Consider the following 25039-nt stretch of genomic DNA (forward strand, 5'->3'; position numbering starts at 1 on the left):
CGGAACCCGCCGGGGGAGGACCGGCTCGCTCCTGGGGCCAGGCCGGGCTGGCACAGCGCTGCGAAGGACCGGGGACACCGAGTGGTGCCAGTTCTTCCCGTCGGCGGTTCCCATGGCAGCCAGGCTAACCTCTGACCTTGCCCCAGAACCCCGGGGCCCGGCCGTCTGCCAATCGCAGGCCGCGGCAGCAGGCCCGCCCCGTGGGCGTCCCCGGCGCGCAGTGGTGACGTCGCGATGACGCGGGCGGCGGGCCGTAGCCCCCTGCTTGGGCCGGGAACCGCAGCCGCCGTGGGCTGAGGTGAGTGCGGGGCCCGCCCGGCCGCCAGGGGCCGCCTCCTCGGGCCTCGCATCCACCTGCCTCAGGAGCGCGCGGGCCCGCGCTCTGCCGTGTCGCCCCTCAGCGGCGGGGCCGCGCCAGGCCCCCCCCCCCCCCCCCCCGCCCCCCCCCCCGCCCGGCCTGTCAGCCTCGCCCCCCCCGGCCGGAGCTCCGGGGTCCGCCCAGGGCCACGGCAAGGAAAGCGCCTCCGAGGCCCTCCGGACGGCAGGCTCCTGAGCTTAGGGCTGGGAGGCAGAAGGCCCCTCTGTGGCTGCCTTCCCGGAAGGGTTTCCCTGGGAGTGCCCTGGGCAGGAGCCCGGGGACAAACACCCTGCAAAACCTGCTGGGGTGGGGCCCCGCCGTGCCCTGGGTGATGCGAGCCGGCAGGAGCCTAGATGGTAGCAATGCAGCAGGGGAGAGCCGGAGCATTGTCCTTGATTCGGCCCATCTGATAAGTACTGTAGTTAGATCTCCCAACCGGTGCACTAACAGCAGGTGGGTAGCAGGGATAAAAAACTTGTAACTGACAGGTTGACAGAGAAAACAGCGGAAGAATCTCATTTTGTTCCTGTTTATTTGGGAGGGTTGTCCCCAGGTCCCAAAGATTCGTGATTTGTGTGGGGTAGAAATGACGTATAAGTCAGTTCTTACTGTCTTTCTCTAATGGATGTTTGGGCAGTGGGTCTGTTTTTACATAGTGCGGTAGATGGAGAGAGGGGCGGGAAGGGAAACAGGATGTCAGTGGGAGAGTTGCAAATCCAGATATAGCAACAATCAGTGTTTGGGAGTCGCTGTATCAAAATGAAATACTTTAACTATGTGCTTCTGCAAGTGTCGTCTTTCATTTGGCTTAGGCACAACCTCCTTCCATCAGCATTCTCTGAACATTTTTAAGAAGTTCCTTCTCTTTCGGCATATGAAAGAACCCCCTAGACTTTGTTTTTAAAGTATTTTTTTAATAATCACTCATGTTCAGTTAGTCCTGATACAGAAAGCAAACACAGACATATCCTAGTATGGGGGAATTTAAAATAAACACAGAAGCAGTGCAGGCTAACACAGCAATCTCTTAGTTCAATGGTTCTTGACCCAACGCAGTTCAGTATAAAAGAAAATAAAACCATACTGATGAATTATGCAAATGATACAAAGACTGGTGGGGTGGCACATAATGACAAGGACCCAGCAGTCATAAAGAAATACATTAAATGCAATCAAATATATTTTAATACAGCTAAATGCACGGTAATACACTTAGGAACAAAGTATGGAGGCCGTACTTACAGGAAAGGGAATAATTTTCTGGAATGCAATGACTCTGGAAAGGATTTGGGATATTGCTGGAGATAAGTAACTTAATGTGAGCTCCCAGTGTGATGCTATGGTAAAAGGAGTAAACACTAGCCTTTGGTACAAACAGGGCAGTAGCAATGAGGATGGGTGGTGCAATTACCTTTTTATATTGCATACTGTGCTCAGTTCTAGTGTCCATACTTGAAAACGATATTGAAAAGCTGGAATGGTCTGTTCAGAGAACAGTCATAAAAATTTATGAGGTCTGGAAAACCCACCTTATAATGAGAGCCTTATATAGATTGAATCTTCAGTAACCTAGGGTGCTCAGAGGCAACTCGATCAATATACGTACTGACACAAGGAGAAGCTCTGATGTTGGGGGCCCTTTAATCTAACAGACACTGGCATAACAAAATCTGATGGCTAGAAGCTGATGTTAGAGGAAAAAATCAAAGTGGAAGAAAGATGCAACGTCTTAACGGTCAGAATAACAAATCACTGGAGTGGCTTCCCAAGGGAAATGTTAAATTCATCATTACTTGAATTCTTTAAATCAAGACGGGATTTTCTTTAAAAGATAATACTATAGTTAACCACAGGTTACTCATCTCATTAGCGTTCACTTACATAGAAGGGATGAATGATTTCCTCAACTGCAGGAATTACTGGGTGAAATTGCACAACCCTTGTTAGATGAGAAGTCAGGATAGATTATCATAGTTGTCCCCTCTGGCTTTAAACAGCTGAGTCTGTTTAGTTAGTTTGGAATCTGACTCCCCTGACAAAGTTGCAAAAAACTTAAAGCCAACCTAACCTGAATGGTCTTTGATTTCCCTTACCAGCACAAGGGCCATGGTCCATGAACTTTGCTGGCAGAAACCTTTATCTTTCTTGTCTGCTTTTAGCTAATATCTGATATATTTTCTAAGCCCTACACAGAGTCCTATATAGCATTATTTGGTCAGCTGAAGACCCAGCACTTCGGTGGTGGGTCCCGGGGCGGAAGGACGCCCCTGCTGTGGGTCTTCGGGGCACTTTGGCGGCGGGTCCCAGAGTGGAAGGACCCCCCGCCACCGATTTGCCACTGAAGATCCGGAGCAGAAGTAGCTCCGGGAGCCCTGGCCCCACGAGACTTTTCCGGGGTCCTCAGAGCAAGAGAAGACCCCGCTCCAGGGCCCCGGAAAAACTATTGTGGGGGCTCCTGTGGGGCCCGGGGCAAATTGCCCCATTTGCCCTCCCCTCTGGGCGGCCCTGCTAAGCAAGCTTCCTATCCTAGCAACACCACACTCCAGTGTATGGACATTTATAACCAATGGTCTCTAGGGCCATTAACACACATGCCAAACAAGCAGGGCAACTTGTCAAGACCAGGAGCTGTCTCTGACATCCCCACTTCCAGCACATGCTGCACAACTTCAGATACTAGCATGGAAGCTGAACTTTGCCCACTGGGAAGCCACAGATAGAGGGCAAGGGAGGGCAGAGCATAGAAGCACTTTTGCAGTGGAAAAAAGAGACAGTGACAGGTATGTGAACAGCACTTGTTTTACTCCTGTGTTTTCAGGTTGCATGAGATTTAGTGAGATGTCCCAGGCATGTGGATTTAGCCTAAGTCTTGTATATTTTGGGTCTTGTCTACCTTAGGTTGATGCATTTTGAGGCTGGAGTGTGGCTTACTTCAAAAAGCACCATATACCTGTGCAGCAAAGATTATACTGAGATTATACTTCTAGTGGGATTTTCCACAAGTGAGAGATTTCTGCAGATGTGTTCCTCATCACACCTGATCAACAGCACCTGGCCTTGCAGATGAACTTGTATGATGAAAGGATGATCCTTTGCTGTGTTAGTGTTTGTAGGCATTAAAGACCTGATATTTCAAACTTTGATATTAGTGTATCACTGAAAAAGTGTGTGTGAATTTAAATTGCTTTACTCTGTTTCAAGATCTCTGATTTCATTTGTGTGATTGAAAGCCTATCAGTATAGCCTCAGTGTGGTTACTCAGCTATCTCAGCGTTTATCTTCTAGGGCACCCCCAAATAAATTATTAATCAGTAGGGGTTGGCTTTGGGGATGTTGAGAACACTTAGTGAATCAATGGAAGTGATGAGTCCTCAGTACGTTTGACAGTTACCCCACATGATCTTAATGGGGCTGCTAGTCTGAGGAAAGCAGTTGCTAGCTTTTACAGCATTAAACTAATACCAGCTCATGCTAATTACAACTGTGGCTAAAACATGCAGCTACCGCCCAAACTATGTGGCTAGGCTGAATATGTGTTTCCTGCTCAAGGCACTCCAAATGCAACAGTTTCTTCTTGCTCGGCTCTGTATTCAATAATATAATATTCCACAGCACCATTTCCATGCAGACTATGGCACACAAGCAGTGGAGCGTGGGCTTAGACTAATAATTCTGACTAGAGCAGGGATATAGTCCTTCTCTGTTCTGGACTGTTCACAGAATTTCTCTGGATTGGACTGTCACATTGAAATGTATCAGAGGGGTAGCCGTGTTAGTCTGGATCTGTAAAAGCAGCAAAGAGTCCTGTGGCACCTAATAGACTAACAGATGTATTGGAGCATGAGCTTTCGTGGGTGAATACGACAAAGTGGGTATTCACCCACAAAAGCTCATGCTCCAATACGTCTGTTAGTCTATAAGGTGCCACAGGACTCTGCTGCTTTCACATTGAAATGTGCATCTAATGCGTTTTAATGCCCCTGGCTGTTCTTCACGTGCTCTAAAGGCACTTTGGCCTGACGATATTTTAAAAAATCCACCCCATCTTACTAGTAATATCTGAGATTATTTAATATTCTTTCAGGTTGAACATTGGATTAGGCTATTTGTTTACTTTTGGACACTTCACTCAGAATGACCATTGAAACTCAGGAGGTCATTTTCGCTTTTTCTGTAGCTGGTTTCCCTTTCTAGTTCTTGTGCCTAGGGCATGGCCTGTGTAGCTGACATTCAAATATTGCCAGGGAAAGGTTAGATAGAAGATGTTTTTTTCACTGATATTTTAATAAGTCTCTTAACATTAGATTTTTTCTAAACCTTTGGTTTCTTTTTCCAAACTGAATGTTGGACCTAAACTGCTTCCTTGTGTCTCTCTTAAAAATGTTCCTCTTTCTACCCATAATCCCCTTCTGAGTGAGGACTAATTGGGGCTCCAATTCATGCCAGCTGTGCTCCATAATTGGCTAGAGGTTCCAGTGGGTGGTGGTAGGAGGTGTGATCAGGCACAGAGGTGAACAGAATAGTCCCCTGTGCATGCTCAGGCATGCCACCACCAGACTTTGAGACAGCGTAGTAATTTTAAACCATCAGGCTAATTGCCAAAATGTGTGTAGGCAGCATCTCCAACTCCTAGCCAGTCATCTTGTTTTAATCTGCAAATGCCGTAAAATCTTGCTGAAGTGCAGCAGATTTCACTGGTGTATTAGGCTACAGTATGGGGAGTGAAAGCTGCATTCCCCTGGGTATGGAAGCAGTTTCTGTTCCAACACAATGAATGGAACGAGTTCCACTTCACTGCAACTAAAACTTTCCCATGCTCCTGTGAAAAGGCAAAAGTGATGTTTGGTTCTTAAGAACGCAAAATAAAACACCTCTGATCACTAGATCTTGACTATTGGAATTAGTAAGTATTAAAACCTGCCATGGGATTTCCTGGGGTAGAGAGAGAGAGAGAGAGAAAGAGAGAGTGGCTGAATGTCCCCCTGCATCCCCAATCCATCTTAACTGCTGATCTTAAAGACTGTTCCAGCGTAATAGTCTTCCACCAGGTGTTTGGAGTAGCACTTAAAATACTTTTTAAAACCCATTTTCCACAGCACTGTCTCTCCTCTGTAGGGCTGGGTGACCCTTGCAGACTGGCACTGTAGCAGAGATGAGGTTTGAATGAGAGTTTATTCACTAATCTCCCCTCCATGCACAGTTTATGTCTTCAAACTCTAGTGTGTCCTGCTCTGCTATTTATGATGAGCCTTCCTGGGATCTGATGCTTTGAGGAGCAAAGGTTACTTCTCACTTTATTTTAATTTAGTTGGTGAAATTAGTGCTCCTGAAAATGAATGGCTGACAGTCGTGGTTGGCCTTGGGCTGTGCAAGATTCTCTCAAAGCTCTGCTACTGCGTCTCAGTCCTGATTTTCCATCCCATGGGGTTACTCATGTACCACAGTCCTGAGCTGCAATGGTTACTACTTTTTCTAGTCCTACCCTCCTCTTTGCCCCACAGCTCTGTCAGTGCGCCTCAGAAGTGGCCTGTATCACACCCTACAGTTCCAGTTTTGGGCTTCCCATATGCAACTCGGCCAGTCCCCTTTAACCCTAAACTGTAGCTATTGCAGTCCGGTATTTCTGTAGATCAGAAACTGCCAAATTATGCAGTAGTTCTGTGCTGTGCAAATTGGGGTTGGGATGGGGGATTGCCTAACTTGTGACCACAGTGTGAAGCCTAGCCTCTGGAGATGTTAAAGCTGGTTAATTTCTTGAGCCCTGTTATGTCCGTTTGTCAGTGTTCATTCACTGAGCTGGGACCGCTGGCTGCAGGGGTATGTTGGCAGAGGGAAGTTTGCTTTTCTTCTCGGAAGTGATTCCAGTGGTGGTCTGAGCCAGTGACTCTTCATTTGAATGCAGAAAGGACTTTTTAAATGTGATTTTAAGTGAATAGCAGTAGAAGCCATACACAGCCTAATGTCTCCCATGCTGTTAGCGACAGGGCAGCAGAAATATCTGCCTGCTTCCGAAAATGTCAATATGCTACATCAAACCATTAATCTTAAACCAGACTCGGAGGTAGGGTAAAAGGGAAAGACGGGTCTGATAAAGTGAATGCTTCATTTTAGTTTGCAACAAACTTGAAAGCCATATGTATAGCAATTGCTTTGAATGGAACTCTGTAAGCAGATTTATTTAACGGTAAATCTGTTCCCCTATTTGGCGCAGGATCAATGTGTAGACATAAACTTATACATAGTTATGGATTTCATTTGAAATTGGTTCTTCCTTTGCCTACCTGTCAAGACTTATGTTCGGGATTCTCTGTTTCCTCTGTAAGAGCGGCTGCCTTTGTGAGCTCTTAAACCAGAGAATTTTCCTGCTCTCCCTGCTATGCATCTGCTGATCCGAACAGCAACAGGGCAAATGCTGGGTCACTACAAAAAGTAATTTTCTCTCTGTTGATACTCACTCGTTCTAGTCAACTGTTGAGAATAGGCCACTTCCACCTTGATTGAATTGGCCTCGTTAGCACTGACCCCCCCGCTTGGTAAGGCAACTCCCATCTTTTCATGCACTGTAATATATGTACTACTTACTCTATTTTTCACTTCATGCATCTGATGAAGTGGGCTGTAGCCCACAAAAGCTTATGCCCAAATAAATGTGTTAGTCTCTAAGGTGCCACAAGGACTCCTCGTTGTTAGGGCAAATGCAGAAGCAGTTAGAGAGCTAGCTCTTAGGCTTTGTTTTAGCATGTAATTATTATATACTTATGTCTACGTAACTATGATCTTGTATCTTTTTTTCCAAAGGCCTTTCAGGTCACCTTTAAAGGTAATTTGCAAAGGGGGAAACATGGGTATTTTTTTTTTTTTTTAATGATGGGGGAGGGGGGGGAAGCCTGAAAGAGTTGTTGTTGTTTTTCTTTTTCGTGCTTACACTTTACCTTAGAGATTCAAGTCTTGTCTACACTTGTACCTGGAAGAATCTGCAGAGGATGGGAGTACTATCCTCTTAGTAGAATTATGACATCACACTCTTGATTGAGCAGGGAATAGATTTTAAAACTTTTTATACAAACACCGGTTTGACTCCAATTACTAACTTGCTAACTGTTAGAACAGTGGTTCTCAACCAGGCATTTCGTATACCCCTGGGGGTACAGAGAGGTCTTCTGGGCATACATCAAACTCATCTAGATGTTTGCCAAGTTTTACAACAGGCTACATAAAAAGCACTAGTGAAGTCAGTACAAACTAAAATTTCATACAGACGACGACTTGTTTATACTGCTCTATATACGATACACTGAAATGTAAGTACAATATTTATATTCCAGTTGATATATTTTATAATCCTGTGGTAAAAAGGAGCAAGCCAGCATTTTTTCAGTAATAATGTGCTGTGACACTTTTGTATTTTTATGTCTGATTTTGTAAGCAAGTGTTTTTAAGTGAGGTGAAACTTCAGAGTATGCAAGACAAATCAGACTCCTGAAAGGGGTACAGTATTCTGGAAAGATTGAGAGCCACTATATTAGAAGGAAGGCTGAGAAAGCACCCTGTCCACTCCTCTGGGCCCATCAAGGAGTTCTCCAATAAACACAGAGAAGAGAAGACTCGATATTTCTGAAGTAAAAAAAGAAGCAGGAGATATATATTTTTGACATGAGGATGGAGATCTTTTAGGCCTTCTCTGTACATCACAAAACGGTACAAACTCATTTTGTTCTTGTTTTCAGATCAGCTTTTTAAGGGCTCATCTACGTAGCCACATTCACAGATTCATAGTTCCCAGCATGATAAGACTGCACACTTTTGTCTACTCTGCACAGGCAATGTGCAATGTAATTGTGTTAAGCTCTGGTTAAGTACATGGAAACATCATCTTCCATATTTGCAGGAAACCTATTCAGAATTCCCTTCCCCTGAATGAACCAGTCAAAAATCTAATACAAGGCAACACCCTTGTCTCTTTCCCAGTTGATCCATGTTCTTGTGTGTGTGTTTACTACACAGGGAAGTGATTTTTGTGTGTGTGTAAAAGACCTAAATCATTTTGTAAATGGTCCTGCACCATAGAGGATGTACCTGTTGAACAGCAACTCATTGCGCCAGTTGGGTACAGGTGAGGCTGGAATCCTACGCACAACATCTCATCAGCATTTGTTATTGAGACACCATATGAGAGACTAGTGACAAAAGTGAATAGTACAAAGTGCTCCACAGAAAACATTTCTCATTGACTCTATCTTCTAAAATGGCTACACAAGTGCTTAAAAATCAGAGCACGGAGTAATGATGAATAGGTCAGTGATACATTAGGAGGAGGTATCATGGGTTTTCCACAGGGGTCATTCTAGGTCTGGTACTGTTCAGTATGTTAGTTGAAGCCTTGGAGGTTGAAGCAGTCAATGTACTTACCATCCTTTAAGCTGAAAGGGATCACCAATACCTGGGAGGACAGAAACAGACTACATCGGCCTGGGTAAATGAGTGAAGTGGGCTGAAATGAATCCCAGGCGATTCTGTCAAGGGAAGAAGACAGTGGAGGTACAGAAGGAATAATCAAATGTGCTGTTATAGAATAGAAGATAATGGCTGGGCAGTTGTAGCCGAGAGTAGGTAATTGTTGAACCACATTTACTTTCATAGAATATCACATCTGAAACAAGCATGGGATTTCTTCCACGTCATATAACGATGCTCGTGCCTTAGCTGGAGGGCTGTATTCATATCTGGGCAGCAATTTTTTTTAAAAAAAACCCAAGCATATCAGAGGAGACCAGCTAAAGTGATCAAAGATTTGGAAAATAAGAGCTTTTGGGAATGTTCAAGGGATCTTGGCATGGAGAAAAGATAACTGCATAGAGGCAATGACCTACTGGTAGAGTGATATTATAAGAGGACAGGTATCAGCTATAACTAGTCAGTGAGGATGGAATGAAAAGTAACAGACTTAAGATACATTTTCCCAGTTAAATATGAGGAAAAAGTTTAGGAAGAGTTCAGTGAGAGAGAGCTTCCAAGGGAGACTATGGCATTCCTGTAATCAGAGATTTGAGGTTACAAATAATATCCAGAAAGTAGGTTGATGGGTGCCTTACAAAAGCCTAAGCTGGACAAGAGAGGCTACCTTCCACTGTTGTTTGCAGTGTAGCCATGTTAGTCCCAGGATATTAGAGAGACCAGGTGGATGAGGTGATATCTTTTATTCTTCAGGTCCGAAGAAGAGCTGTGTATAGCTGGAAAGCATCTCTCTTTCACCAATTCATTTTGGTGCAATGAAAGATATTACCTCACCCACCTTGCCTCCTCTGAGAGGATACTGTCCTATAAGGTATACTCCGCTCAGGCCTACCATAATGCTGGGAAATGTACTAACTAACTCTGACCCCAGTTGTGGTCTCCTCTAGGGCTTACTTTGGCCTGCTTATGTGTTTAATGTGTAACTGCCTTATGCGCACAGTGATTTTACCATGTTAGCTAATGCATCGTAAGACCTACCTCATTTACTAGTGTGGCTGTATCCTTCGTCTACAGCTGTGTCTTGAGCTTCCATGATGTTTGATGTCATAAATCTTCATTACTCTAATTCCTACTTCTTAGCTGTCTTCTCTCTGTTTTTTGAAAGGTTCGAATGTGGGAGTTGTCCCAGATGTGGTTGCTGCTGATGTCGCCCTGGGAGAATGCCTTGATGGGTGATTAGCACCATTCAGTGATGGGCTGTGGGACAAGCAAAGTGCTTCCCGAGCCCCCCACGGACATTCAGTTAGATCTGGTTAAAAAGGTTGAGCCTTACACTGGTCATAAAAATGACATGTACAAGCACTTCATCAAGGATGATGGTGGAGCTGCTATCAAAGCCGGCTCCCCCTCGCCCCCTCGTCACACCAACCCCTATTCCAGTGGCCACCCACCTAACTACATGGAGCAGCCTGAGCCCCGCAAGAACAAAGTGGCTAAGTACCGTGCCAAATTTGACCCCAGGGTGACTGCGAAGTATGACATCAAAGCCCTGATTGGCCGAGGCAGCTTTAGTCGTGTTGTGCGGGTGGAACATAAGGCTTCCAAGCAGCCATATGCAATCAAGATGATAGAGACCAAGTATCGGGAAGGGAGGGAAGTGTGCGAATCAGAGCTATGTGTGTTGCGACGGGTCCGGCACACAAACATCATCCAGCTCATTGAGGTGTTTGAGACACAGGAGCGAGTCTACATGGTGATGGAGTTGGCCACTGGAGGGGAACTGTTTGATAGAATCATTGCCAAAGGCTCCTTTACTGAGAGAGATGCTACCCGAGTGCTGCAGATGGTGTTGGATGGGGTAAAGTACTTGCATACACTGGGCATCACGCACCGGGACTTAAAACCAGAGAATTTGCTCTATTACCATCCTGGAACAGATTCTAAAATCATGATCACAGACTTTGGGCTAGCCAGTGCTCGGAAGAAGGGAGATGACTGCCTGATGAAAACCACCTGTGGGACACCAGAGTATATTGCTCCAGAAATCCTGGTCAGGAAACCCTACACCAATTCTGTGGACATGTGGGCACTGGGTGTGATCTCCTACATCCTCCTGAGTGGAACTATGCCCTTTGAGGATGACAACCGAACCCGCTTGTACCGGCAGATCCTGAAAGGAAAGTACAGTTACTCAGGGGAGGTGAGTGAGGCAAAGGTCGAACTAAAGGGGACTCCAGACAGAGTCTGGATCATCAGTGCAGTGATGGGAGCCCTGTGATCATAGGCAGTGCAAGGTGACTGTCTTAAAAGGGGTTTCCTTTTGCTTTTTCCATGTTCAATAAGTGGTGCATAAGGTGACTTCTTTAACAGGTTCAGATCAGATTTCTGTGCCACAACTGTCTGAGCTGTTCTGGTTTAGCCATAGGTGAATTCAAGGCTGGGAATCTTACACAAGGTAGTTCAGTGCTGGCTCTTTTTAGGAGTTGGCAGAGTTCTGCATTCCCGACCCATTAAAAACCCTCTTGTCCTGCAGGGACACTGAGGAACAGTGAGTTCTTTTTAAAAACAAAGCAAAACAGCCTCCCCCCCATCCCCCCAAGATAGCACAGGACGAACGTTAACTGATTAGGACACTATCTGAGTTTGGGTGGTGTGACCCAAAATGTGTTATGCTAATTTTGGACAGTAGAATTCTTATTTTGTGATGGAAACAAGACCAGGGTAAAATTTGCAGAAGTTCCTTTTCAAGAATGACTTAGGAACGTAAATCCTATTGGCTGTCACTGAAACAGAGTCTCCTCAGTCATTTTTGAAAATGGGACTTAAGCACCTAAATGATTTAGGAGCCTTTGGCAATTTTGTCCTAGAACTGCGTTAAGACTTTTTTAATGGGTGGCTTAGTCCTAGGCTCCATTAGATTTGGTACCTCACTTCTTTTACACACGCCATCCTATGGCTTAAGAGGATAAACAACATGTAGCATGCACCTGTCTGCTTTTTGTTTCCGATACGAACTACATGTTTGTCTTGAAAGACTTGACTCTTGAAATTCCTAGAGTTCTCACGCAGTCTTTAGTTGCACTGTACAGCTGGTCACCTCTGGTTGGAGCCACAAAGGCCTTTGGGTGCCTAATTGCCACGTTAGGTGCTTAGTTTCAAAACTTGAATCCTTAGAACCCCACGCAGCTGCCACCTAACCCTGGAGGCATCGAAAGTCCCTGGGCGCATAAGTTTCAGCTGGTGAGTATAGGCAAAGTTCCCTTAGTCCTGACACTGCTGAGCTGCTGGACCTCTTCTTTATGTCTGAGCCTCTGTGGAATCCTCAAATGCGGCATTCTGCCCCCTATCTCCAATGAGGGGACTGATTTGGTAGGTGGACTCAGAAGCTGCTTTAGAGCACGCACAACACAGTTGAGGAGCAAGAGGTGATGTTGCTGTCTTTATCCAGTAGCACAGTGATTAGAGCTCTCACCCAGGCTGTGCAAGACTGCAGTTCAAATCCCCACTCTCCTGTATTCAGAGCAGGGACTTGAACCCAGCTTTCCTGACACTCAGGTGAGTGCCTTAACCACTGGACTATAGGATTGTCACAGATCTGGTTGGGCTCTCACTAGACTGCTGTGAAGTTACCCAAGGCCAGGCTTCCCACCTGTGGGGCCCCGCGTGTCTCTCTGGAGCTGAGCCGCTTGGGACTGGTGCAGAAGCCTGGCCAGTCTCAGACAGGTGTATGTGGGCGGGTGGGCAGTGTGGTGGGCTTGGCTGGGCCTCTCCATGCAAGTGGATCCTGAGAGAGCCCAGCTGGGGCAGGCCCTGGCTTGGCTGATTGTGCCACTTCCGAGAGATAGGAGTGATTCCTGTGCCCGGGACCAGCCCTGGCTGCGCTGCTGGCTCAGCCTGGCAGACACAGTCACCTCCCAGCAGGGTTTGTGAGTGCAGCCGGGAGGCAGGCTGTGGGGCAGTGGGGGTTCTGGGGAGGTGCTGGGCTGTGAGGGGGCGGGGAAGATGTGTGTTGGGGCACTAGGGAGTGGGGGTTCTGAGGAGGTGCTGGGCAGTTGTGTTGGGGCTGTGGGCAGGGATGGTGATGTGCACGGTTACTGTGAACGTGTGGGGGGGGGGGGCCGGAGGGGTGCTGGGCATACCCCCATTGCCCCTGGCGGGCCCCTCATTCTGGGGACTGACCTCCTCATGACATGGTCCATTGCCTCCATGGGGGCCCATAGATATGTTTGGCCCCGGGCCCACAAAAGGGTCATCTGGCCCTGATCATCCCAGGGGCATTCTGGGGTGAACATCTCAATCTCTCTCGTTGAAGCTGTCCCATTTGTTATCAAATATTTCTTGGAGCAGAGACTGGAACCTGGTCTTCTAAGAGTGTGCTAGCCAGTAGGTCAGGGGTCGGCAACCTTTCAGAAGTGGCATGTCTGAAATCCTTTCATTTATTCACTCTCATTTAGGTTTCACGTGCCAGTCATACATTTTAACGCTTTTAGAAGGTCTTTCTTCTATAAGTCTATAATATATACTAAACGTGTATGTAAAGTAAACAAGGTTTTAAAATGTTTAAGAAACTTCATTAAAATTAAATTAAAATGCAGAGCCCCCCGGACCGGTGGCCAGGACCGGGGAAACCCCAGACCGGCAGTGGCTCACCTGCTGCCGCTCTGGGGTCCCGCCGGCTCCTGCCAGCCGGGTCGCGGTCGCTGCCCTCAGCCCGCTGCCGTCTGGGGTTCCGTCGCTGGCTCCTGCCATCGGGGTCCTGACACTGGCCCGCTCAGCGCTGCCGGTCTGGGTGAACGGAACCCCGGCCAGCAGCGGGCTGAGCAGGGCCACGGCTGGGACCCGCTGGCAGGAGCAGGCGGACAGAACCCCAGACCAGCAGTCTGGGCTGCTGCTGGTCTGGGGTTCAGTCTGCCATCCCGCTCAGCCCACTGCGATCTAGGGTTCCGTCTGCCGGCTCTGCAGCCAGGTCCTGGCCACTGCCTGCTCACCGCTGCCGATCTAGGGTTTCCGTCTGCGGTTCCTGCCAGCCAGGGTCCTGGCCACCGCCCTGCTCAGCCCGCTGCCGATCTAGGGTTCTGTCTGCCGGTTCTGCCAGCCGAGTCCTGGCCACCGGCCCTGCTCACCCACTGCCGATCTAGGGGTTCGTCTGCCGGTTCCTGCCAGCCAGGGTCCTGGCCACCGGTCCTGCTCACCCACTGCCGATCTAGGGTTCCGTCTGCCGGTTCCTGCCAGCCAGGGTCCCGGCCACCAGTCTCGCTCAGCCCACAGCCAGTCTAGGTTCCATTCCCCCTGGCAGGCAGCGGGCTGAGCGGGGCCAGCATCTGAAACCCTGGCTGGCAGCAGCATGCCAGTAGAAATCGTCTCGCATGCTGCCTTTGGCACGCATGCTGCAGGTTGCTGACCCCTGCAGTAGGTGATAGTAATTCTCTCTCTTTCTGGCCCAGCAGAGCGGAACAGCTTCATCAAGTGAGAGTGAGACACCCACCCCACAATACCTTATAGCCCAGGGTTAGGGCACTCACCTGGGAAGGAAGAGACCTGGTTTCAAGTCTCTGTTCTGAATCTGGCAGAGGGGCAATTTGAACCCAGGTCTCCCACATGCTGGGTGAGTGCCCTAGCTATTGGTTAGGAGGAGAACACCACCGTCACCTTGTTCTTTGGCTTTTAAAAAGGGCTAACCTGGCTTTGGTGCCGCAGGAATGGGTTCGTCGCTATGAATCCCAAGCAGAGAGAGGTGCCTCTCTCCAGCCCAGAGTTCGGTGCCTAGCTCCCTTTGAGGCCCCACCTCTTCTCCTTGGCATTTCCTACTGACTAGCTTAGGTATCTGTCTCCCCACTCAGCGTCCTGACTTCTGTGAATTCCGGTTTTAGGCATGCCATTCTCCCCAGGCATTGCATAGGAGCAAGGGCACCTAACTTGGGGCTGTGGAGTCCACAAAAATAATTGGCAGATATTGCTGCGCTGAGCCACAGTCACCTTTATGGATCTAGCCCCTAGACTTTAGGTCCTGAGGACTTGATGGTTTCTAAACTTAGCTTGGAATTTTGTCTTTGAATCTATGTCACTCTTCATGCTATGGTTATAGGGGGATGAGGGCACCCAGATTTGGAGGCAGTCTCACTGCCTACATCCCTGTTTGAATTACCACTTCCTTTCTGAATACTTCCAGCTTAGACTTTCCTAATAGCATGACTTTGTGAAGAGGGACTGAGTGGGAAAGGAGCCAAGTGCTAACACATGACTAAGTTTCTGAAGCAGGGAGTTGTGGAGTGACAGTAAAATAACAATCTGAAAAACAGCACATCATCTCAATTGTTCTGGCATTTTTAGAAATGTGAGGGGGGTGTTGGCATTTCAGTGATGGATGGAGCGAGTCTCCTAATGTATAGCTCAGATTGTAAAATGTTTTGGGCTCCTTCAGGATAAAAGGTGCTGTAGAAACATAAGTCATTCTCCCTGAGGATGCTTTGGAAGGTGTAAGCGTGAGTACACAGGCCCATGCACCAAAAATAACCGTTTATCCTGTCAAGCTGTGATCTCCCTAAACTGACCTGCAGCAGCCATATCACCTGGTGCTGTGATCTGGTCAGATCTTGCCAAGGTGGGTCAGAACTTGCATAGGCAACCTCCAGGGATGTGCTGATGGAAGTGTCATTGGTAAGTGGTACTCTTCTCTCTGAGTTGCTAGAAGAACAGTCTGCCAGAATGGAGGAAGGCACTGGGCTTTCAGGGGTACCATATTTCAGATGAGACCTAAAGCCAAGATTTTGACCTTTTGTGGTCGTTAGAGAGCCTGTGATGCTTTCTCTAACTCAGTGTCCTGGCAGTTTTGAAGCACATTACTAGAGCCACCCTGCCAAGAATGACACAGTTGGGGGAATGAATAGTCCATGATTGCTATGTGATATTTTGGGGGGGAGTTTGTTCTGGAAAGCTATGTCCCTTTACTGTGTGAAAGAGTGTGGTATGCCTCAGTTAGTATCCTGTATATGTTGCCCAGCTGGCTTCTGTTCTTGTAGAGCCAATGAAAATGAAAGCTCTGATTTACAAGATTAAACAAGCCTCTGTCCTTGAATTACAGAAATACTCTAATGCTGCTGTATATTGGCACTAATGTAGCAGTGTGCTGCACAGTGCAAGGGAATGATTTCTAGGTGGAGGGAAAGTGGGCTAAATGTTAAGAGGAGCCTGGCAGGTTTCAAAAGCTTCCTTGATTCTTTCCAAGTGTCAGGCATTCTGTGGGGAGGTAAATGCTCCCGCTGTCCTGATATTCTTAGAGAATTGCTTTTCTTTTCCTCTTCTCCCAGTATAAGGAAGAAAAATCTCAGAAATGAACCTGCTGGTGAGATTTGTCGGGCTGTGCCACAGCCTCCCAGGGGGAGGGACGGGAGACCCATTGCTTCGTGTATTTAAATTAGATTGGACAAAACTTTTGAGAATGTCCTGTAGGGAGCAATCTGCCTTAGGCAGAGAATGCAGGGATGGACTAGACAGGAGCAACTGTTTTTTTCTCAATTCCGACTTCGAGACTCTGAAATGAGGGTGCATTTACCCAAGGGGGGAACTCTGAAGAGAGATCTGTATGGGTGTTTGCGAGGAGTTTATAGCTGGAGCTGTGCAGGAAAGACAGGTGTCAGTGGTGAGGGATGTTTGGGGGAGAGGAGGGAGTTGCATCCTAACCACAATCCAGTCAGGTGGATAAAAATCGATGATTTTTTTTTAATTGGATTTTTCTGATTTAAATTTGATTTTTTTTAAATACAACTTAAATGTACTTTTAGAATCATAGAATCATAGAATAGAATATCAGGGTTGGAAGGGATCTCAGGAGGTCATTTAGTCCAACCCCCTGCTCAAAGCAGGGCCAATCCTCAACTAAATCATCCCAGCCAAGGCTTTGTCAAGCCTGACCTTAAAAACGTCTAAGGAAGGGGATTCCACCAACTCCCTAGGTAACCCATTCCAGTGCTTCACTACCCTCCTAATGAAAAAGTTGTTCCTAATATCCAACCTAAACCTACCCCACTGCAACTTGAAACCATTACTCCTTGTTCTGTCATCTGCTACCACTGAGAACAGTCTAGATCCATCTTCTGCAAACACTTGGAAGGTGGTAAGGTGATAGGGAATAGCCAGCATGGATTTGTAAAGAACAAATCATGTCAAACCAATCTATAGTTTTCTTTGATAGGATAATGAGTCTTGTGGATAAGAGAGAAGCGGTGGATGTGGTATACCTAGACTTTAGTAAGGCATGGTTTACTTTAAAAATGTTTGAAGTTATGACAACCTGTGTTAAGCCCTATGTTTATAATCTATTAAAATAAATTAAAAAATATGAAGCAATACATCCTTGCTGCCAAATCTTAATGAAGGTCAAATCACTGAACTGGTGGGAGTCACTGACTAAGCACCTGGAATCAAAATTTATTGATGTACTAAACCAGCTTTTGACAGTGGTAATCTTTTCTGCAAGTGCTGAGAAAATGTTTTCTTAATTTCAGTTTATTCACTAGTTCATTCAAAGGTATGAAACCAATTGTAGTTGAAAAAGCAGAAAAACTCGTTTATTCATCAACTGGAAAACACGGCGTGAAAGGATGAGATCTACTAGTTTGAAAATCTTGAAGGAGACAATCATTAGCTACAGATAATACTTCCTTTATTTAATAAATCAATTAGTTTTAAATGCAAACATGTTTTGATAAACTTTTTGGTACTTTCTTGTGTATCAGCAAACTGTTATTAGTTTTTAAAAAGCTGTTTTTGTGCCTTTTAACTGACTTCACATTTCCCTCCAAATATAACGTGACAAAATCACAAGTAAAAAAAAAAGTCCTCTTCTAGTAAGAAAGAAATGTCTCATTTACCTTTTTCTAGCATAATACAAAATGTAAAAATTAAGATAAGCTATATAATTTCTTAAATAAATGTGTATCACTACAGCATATTCTCCAGGTTAGCAAAAAGTTGCACCAAATTTAGTATATAGGCTATATTTGGTTGCAAATCAAGTTTTAATGGTTACCAGCCAATGAGAATCAATTTTGCTTTAAAATAAATATCTAAAAGGTACAAATGCAAAACAAGGTTAAAATCAGTGATTTAAATCAAGCTTTATGCTTGTTGATTTAAATCTGTGACTTAGATCACTTCGATATAAATCAATCCACCCTGATTGCAGTAGAATTTTCTTGACTGTGGCAAACACATGGGTTTGGTAAGAATTAGAAAAGGTTGAGACCTACTTTCTGAGATGTGGCTGGGCTCAGATTCCAGGCAGAGAACACAATACCATATTGAGAGAGGAATAAAAGCCAGAATGCATGCTGGCCTATGAAGTATTTCCATTTTCTTGACAAGAAATGATCTGACACCCAGCTAATGGAGTTGCTGTCCGAGAGATAGCTACTTACCAGTGGAGCTCTGTTCCTGAAGTGGTGGGATCTGATTGAAGAGGCTATTAGCAGATCAATAGTAGAGATACCCCATAATAGCTCATTCAGGTACTACTGACATCACTACTCTAATTATCACTCCAGTCTCCTTTGACAGCTCCTAAACTGTTTGGAGTGATGGGAAGAGTAAGGCACGAAGATGAGAGGCTTTGGGAAAAGGAACTTGGCAAGCTTCTCTAATAATGCCAAATCTCTGAATAAGAGTTATTGAGCCCATTAAAGCTGGTTTGGTACAGGCTGCCCCATTAAACACTCAGCCTGTCTCCATTTGCCTTATTAGGATGGTCTTACTGACTAACCAGAAGACGTGAAATATGCCAAGGGGTTGACATACTTGAGGATCTCTGTGTGGAGTAAAGAACAGGCAGTTTGTTACAGGGCTAGAATTTCATCCTGGGTTTCTGTGGTGATGACCTAAACCAGAAGAGTGAAGCTCAAGTCACTAGCATCCCCTGCAAGGAAATCAGAACTATGCTGTTCCAAGTGTGGCCTTTTATGATGATGTACTGACCTCCCCAGTAGTGTTCAACTGCCCAGGATACTTACAGCAAAAAAAGGAACATGGTGTAGACCAGGCGTAGACCAGGATCTCGGAGTAGGGCTCTGGCTCTCACACTGACTCTGAGATCTTGGGCAAACACTGAACTGCTGTATGCCTCAGTTTTCTCACCCATCAATTATTTTACGTATTTCAATTGTGCTGTTCACTTTTCTGTCTGATGTGCTGGGTTCATTTACACATAAACTTAACAGCAGTTAAAAAAATACAAAAATATGGGCATAAAACTGAGTGAGGGTTTCCGAATAGTGGTTTGTAAAGTGCTCTGAGAGCCTTGTGGGAGTGGTTCTAGAGAATGGCAAAGTGTTACTTGAATGGAAAAGTCCTCAGTTTCTTTCTGTGTTAAGCTGTGTTTCCTGTTCTTCATAGAGTCCAAGGTCAGAGGGGACCATTCTGATCATCTAGTCTGGCCTCCTGTATAACACAGACCAGAGAACTTCCCACTAACAATTCTTAGAGCAGATCTCTTAGAAAAACATCCAAGCTTGATTTAAAAATTGTCTGTGATGGAGAATCCACCACAGCTCTTGGTAAGTTGTTCCAATGGTTAATTAATTACTCACTGTTAAAAAGTGACACCTTATTTCCAGTCCGAATTTGTCTAGCTTCAGCTTAAGCCATTGGTTATGTTAGACCAGGGGTTCTCACACTGGGGGTCGGGACCCCTCAGGAGGTTGCAAGCTGTCAGTCTCCACCCCAAACCCTGCCTTGTCGCCAGCATTTATAATGGTGTTAAATATATAAACAAGTGTTTTTAATTTATAAGGTGGGGGGTGGGGGAGTCACACTCAGAGGCTTGCTGTGTGAAAGGGGTCAGCCGTACAGAAGTTTGACGACCACTATATTAGACCTTTCTTTGCTAGATTGAAGAGACCATTATTAACTATTGCTCCCTTCTCTTTGTTAAGTTAAATAGACTCAAGGAGCTCAATCCATCATTGTAAGGCATGTTTTCTAATTCTTTAATCATTCTTGTGGCTCTTCTCTGAACCCTCTTCAATATATTAACATCCTTCTTGAATTGCGGACACTGGAACTGGACACAGTATTCCAGCAGCAGTCACACCAGTGCTAAATGGAGGTAAAATAACCTCTCTGCTCCCACTTGAGATTCCCCTTTTCATGCTACAGCATCACACTGGGAGCTCATGTTCAGCTGACTATTCACCATGACCCCTCAAGTCTTTTCAGAGTCACTGCTTCCCAGGGTAGAGTCCCCTATTGTGTAAGTACTGCCTAGATTCTTTGTTCTTAGATTTATTCATTTACATTTAGCCCAATTAAAATCCATATTGTTTGCTTGCACCCACTTTACCAAACGATCCAGATCTCTCTGTTCTCTTCATTATTTACCACGCCCCCAATTTGTGTATCCTCTGCAAATTTTACCAGTGGTGGTTTTGTTTTTTCCAGGTCATGAATAAAAATGTTAACGAGTGCAGGGCCAAGAACTGATTCCCGAGGGACTCCACTAGAAACCCATCCGCTTGAGGATGATTCCCCACTTAGTTACATTTTGAGACCTGTCCGTTAGCCAGCTTTCAATCCATTTAATGTGGGCCATGTTAATTTGATACCTGTCTAGTTTTGTAATCAATGTCATGTGGTACCAAGTGACACGCCTTACAGAAGTCTACATATATTATATTAAAACTATAAACTTTATCAGCTAAATGTGTAATATCAAAAAAGACATCAAGGTAGTTTGGCAGGATGTATTTTCCATAAACCCATGTTGATAGGCATTCATTATATTACCCTTCTTGAATTCTTTATTAAGCAAGTCCTGTATCAACCACTCCATTATCTTGACCAGGATCAATGTCAGACTGACAGGCCTATAATTACTAAGGTCATCCCATTTACCCTTTGAAATATTGGCAAAATAGTAACTTTCTTCCAGTCTTCTGGAATTTACCCAGCGTTTCAAGCCTTATTGAAAATTAACATGAACAGTGCAGCAAATTCCTCAGCCAGTTCTTTTAAAACTCTCAGATGCAAGTTATCTGGACCTGCTGATTTTAAAGATGTCTACCTTTAATTGCTGTTGTGTTGCAGCCTCCTGAGATACTAGTGGAATGAAAGAGTGTTATCATATAACTACATCATCTGTGTTTTCCCCACCTAATACTGAAGGATTATATGTATTGACTACTTCTACCTTTTCTGCATTATTATTGATAATTTTACCATTTAATCTAGGAATGGACCAATACCATTGTTAGGATTCTTTTTGTTCCTAATATACCTAACACCTCCCTTTCCCCCCACCCCCCCGTTGTCCTTAACTCTCCTGTCCATAGCTTTCTCCTTGTGTCCTTTGCTTCCCTTATAATTTTTCTACAGTTCCCTGCTTCTGATTTATAATAATGACTAGCAACTTCCCCTTTCGTACATTTGTTATATATATTTGATAGTTGCCTTTGCTTCCCCTCTAAACCAGGTCTGTTTTAACCAGTGTGGCCTTCTTCAATTGTTGCTTTTTTGGGCATCTAGTAAAGTGTTCTTAACCACTTCCCAGTTATCATTCTCATTTTCCTGAATCAGTTCTTCCTCTCATCTGACTAAGTTCATAATGTTTTCTGCTTTGTGAAATTGCCCCTATTAAAGCACCCTGGTATATAGATCACTGTTGTGGACTTTATTCTGTTTGCACACTATAACTGTGATCAAGTCATGATCACTTGTACCTAAGTAACCATTCATTTTTAGTTCTGTGGTCAGTTCCTTTGTATCTGTCGAGACCAGGTCTAATATAGAATTCCCTCATGTTTGATGCAACACTTGTTGAGTTAGGGAATTGTCATCTCTAATGTTTAGAAATTCCAAGAATGTTTTCATACTGTCAGCATGAGACCTCTAGCATACGTCACTCAAACTGAAGTCCCCCTTGATCTTAAGAGATTTTTTTTACCTGCACATTAGAGGTAGGGTGCGTAAGGAGTTGGTCATCCTGTTCCCATGTGTAATTTGGTGGTCTCTAGGAGACACCAACCAGTACACCATCTTGTGTTTTATCTCTTAGAACTTTGATCCAGAAGCATTCAAGTAAATTTTCTTCTGAGTTACCACTGACTCAGAAACAAGTAATGCTATTTGTGACATGTTGTGCCAGGTATCGGTATGTGGAGAGACTACTGCTGTCATAAGCTGGTAGCACGTCAACAAACTCTTGTTCCAGGAGCTTATCCAGTGATTTCCACCAGTTCAGTGGTATGACTTTCTTTAAAACTTCAGCAGCAAATGTGCTGCTTGAATATTATCTAATTCAAATGCTTTTAATAATTATAGTAAGTCTAGGCCAGGGGTCGTCAACCTTTCAGAAGTGGTGTGCTAAGTCTTCATTCATTCACTCTAATTTAAGGTTTTGAGTGCCAGTCATACATTTTAACGTTTTTAGAAGGTTTGTTTCTATAAATCTGTAATATATAACTAAACTACTGTTGTATGTAAAGTAAATAAGGTTTTTAAAATGTTTAAGAAGCTTCATTTAAAATTAAATAAAATGCAGAGCCCCCCGAACCGGTGGCCAGGACCCAGGCAGCATGAGTGCCACTGAAAATCAGCTTGCGTGCCGCCTTCGGCACCTGTGCCATAGGTTGCCTACCCCTGGTCTAGATCTTAACATAGGTTTTCATACCTTCACATTTAATTTTAAAGAGGTCTATTTTTACAAAAAAAAGTATTTAATTTAAATTGATAAAATCCAATTTAAATAAAAATATCCATGTTTTTTCTTTCTTTTTTTGAATCTACTTTTATCTATCCTGCATGGAAGGGAGGGTGCAGTATCCCCCATTTTAAAGATCTGTGCCTGACCGAGTGTAGGCAAGCTGGTGATAGATCATCACTTGCAATATGTGCCTGGAGCAGGAATGCCATACCACACCACACCAGCAGGCCCACTCACATGTCTGTGGTTGCATAGGGACAGTTCCCCAGTGATGGAACAGAAAACTCTACTCTAGTGTGGTCTTTGGCTTGTTGATTGGGGGCAGTGTGGCTTTAAATGAGAAATCAATCCAGTGCTCTATTAGCTCACACAGGTTTAATTTCTTTAGGCATGTTTTTTTTTAAAAAAAAAAATAAAAACACAGCCCACACTTCCAGCATCCCCAGGGATGCAGAGGAGGGAGAGAAACTGCAAACCCATAGCATTCTCAACTCTGGGGAGATGTTTGCATAGCTCAGTGAGATTCCTCTCCCAATCATGGTCTAATGGTGGAGTCCTTAGAAAAGGCAGTACAAATGCAGGCAACATACATAGGCTTGGAGCTTAAAAGTTTGTATTTTATAGGTTATAAAATTCTAGTTTTATTTCCTCTTCTGTAGTTGTGTTCTGGGTGGATGGAATAGATTGTCTAGGGGGAAGATGAGTCTTGTATGACGTTGCACATCTAGAAAGGAAAAACTGGTGGTGTCAATTGCGCTGCATTTGAGATTTTTGCTCTTCTCTCTCTGTGGTGACTCATTCATACAATTTGAAACACAAGCATTGTACCCTCCAGTTAGCTTTCCTGGCTCATTTATTCCACCAGAGGCATTAGTGTGATGGCTACCTCATGTCAGAACCCTCCCCGCTGGCCTGCTCTGCTCTCTTTTTTTTTTTTTCTGTATGCTTCGGGATCTTGCTTGTTTGGTACTCTTTGACTGCTCTTCCTATTAGGCTGGGTCTGCAGTAAGATGTTTTTTTTCCCCTGTTGCTACTGCCATTGCAGCTTATGGCTGGGAGTGAGGCTGGAGAGGGTCGCTCTCCAGGGGTCCCTAACTTTCTTAGCACTGTCTTGTGTAACCCGGCTCAGAGCAGGTCTGCCTATGGGCCTGTTAGCACAGCACATCTTTGCTTATCTTGTTCTCATGGCAGTGCTGTGCACCCTACCTATCAGACTCCTCTACCAACCTTGGGATGGGATAGCTGTTCAAAGTCAGCCAGTTACTAACCTTGCACCGCAAAAAGCTGCATTGCTATGGTGTATTACTAGAATCTTGTAGGGCAGCTCCTTCTGTCTGTAAGGAGGGCCCCAGCAGAGTCTAATCTGAGACCATGTGAACTCTTAGGGTATGTCTACACTGCAGTTAAAAACCCCATGGCTGTTTCATGCCAGCTGACTTGGGTTAAGGGGCTGTTTAATTGCAGTGTAGCTGTCCAGGCTGGAGCCTGGGCTCTAGGACTCTGCAAGATGGAAGAGTCCCAGAGCTCAGATTGCACCCAAGCCTGAATGTCTACATCACAGTGAAACAGCCTCTTAGCCCAAGACCCACGAGCCCGAGTCAGCTGGCACCGGCCAGCTGTGAGTGTCTAACTGCAGTGTAGACATACCCCAGCCTTGTTCTGAAAATACCTCTTAGGCTGCGTTTGGTTTGTTTGATTGTGCCAGCAAGGTGGCTGACCCATGCCCTCTGGCATTCCCATTCTGCGGTTTTCTCTTTGGAGAGGTGGATGGTTTTGGGAAGTGAGTTATAAATGATTGCTGAGCAGCCAATGGACTTTAAAGTATTTTCGGATGTGCCCTATCGCTTGCTTACTCTTTGTTCCCTGCTGAATTTCAGAGCAGCCGTCGTGGAAAGGCTGGTTACTGCTTTACTTAACTGTCTTCTTTTGTCAGGCAGGTGTCCGGCAGTTCCGTGCAGAAATTGCATTTGGTCAGTTGGTCTGAAATAGAGCAGGTGACTGCTTGACGTTCAGACCTAGAGAGGGGCTTGGCTTTCGATGGTAATACATACATGTAGCTGCTGGTTTCACAGAGTTCAGATAGAGGCCGTTGTCTCTGCATATCATCCTTCCTTCTAAATCTATCCCAGCCTCCTCTGGAAAATCCTCTGCTTCCTCGGACCACCCCCAGCCCCACATTATACCCTGGCATTCTTCTTGTATACCACAGCAGATTCATGCTCTTCTTCAAGGCCCTATATATTCTCACTCCCACCTAGTTTGCTGCTCACTTCCTCCTTCCCTCAGGCCTGTTTCCTCTCAGTTCCCTTCATCTCCTCCTCTCACTCTTTCTTCATTACTCACACAACCCGTACTCTTGCATCAGCTTTGCCACCTTTTATCCATCTCCTTCAAATCCCTCCACTGAACCTGCTTCCTTTGAGAATCCTTCCTGTCCTCCTCTCTCCCTAGGGCTGCCCTGTCATCTGTTTTGTCTGTCTTTGCTTGTTAGTTCTGTGGGGTAGGGGCTTGGGCTTATTTTTCTCGTGGTGCTCTCT

General features: G+C 45.2%; 1 protein-coding gene across 4 annotated transcripts in view; it reads left to right on the forward strand.

Moving 5' to 3' along the window:
- Nucleotides 1-222: 222 nt before the first annotated feature.
- The window catches only part of PSKH1 (protein serine kinase H1), a 64992-nt gene continuing 40175 nt past the window's right edge, over nucleotides 223-25039 (forward strand). The window contains exons 1-3 of one of the 4 annotated variants that reach the window (XM_032788492.2): nucleotides 246-298; nucleotides 8363-8471; nucleotides 9978-11012. In XM_032788492.2, coding sequence (XP_032644383.1) covers nucleotides 10065-11012 — 948 coding nt within the window. In that variant the 5' untranslated portion in view covers nucleotides 246-298; nucleotides 8363-8471; nucleotides 9978-10064. Of the gene's footprint in view, nucleotides 299-7986; nucleotides 8472-9977; nucleotides 11013-25039 lie in introns of those variants that run through there. The other 3 variants (XM_075073793.1, XM_032788494.2, XM_075073792.1) reach the window with 3 other exon arrangements.

This window comes from Chelonoidis abingdonii, chromosome 19, assembly GCF_003597395.2.
Source record: "Chelonoidis abingdonii isolate Lonesome George chromosome 19, CheloAbing_2.0, whole genome shotgun sequence".
Taxonomy (NCBI): Eukaryota; Metazoa; Chordata; order Testudines; family Testudinidae; genus Chelonoidis; species Chelonoidis abingdonii.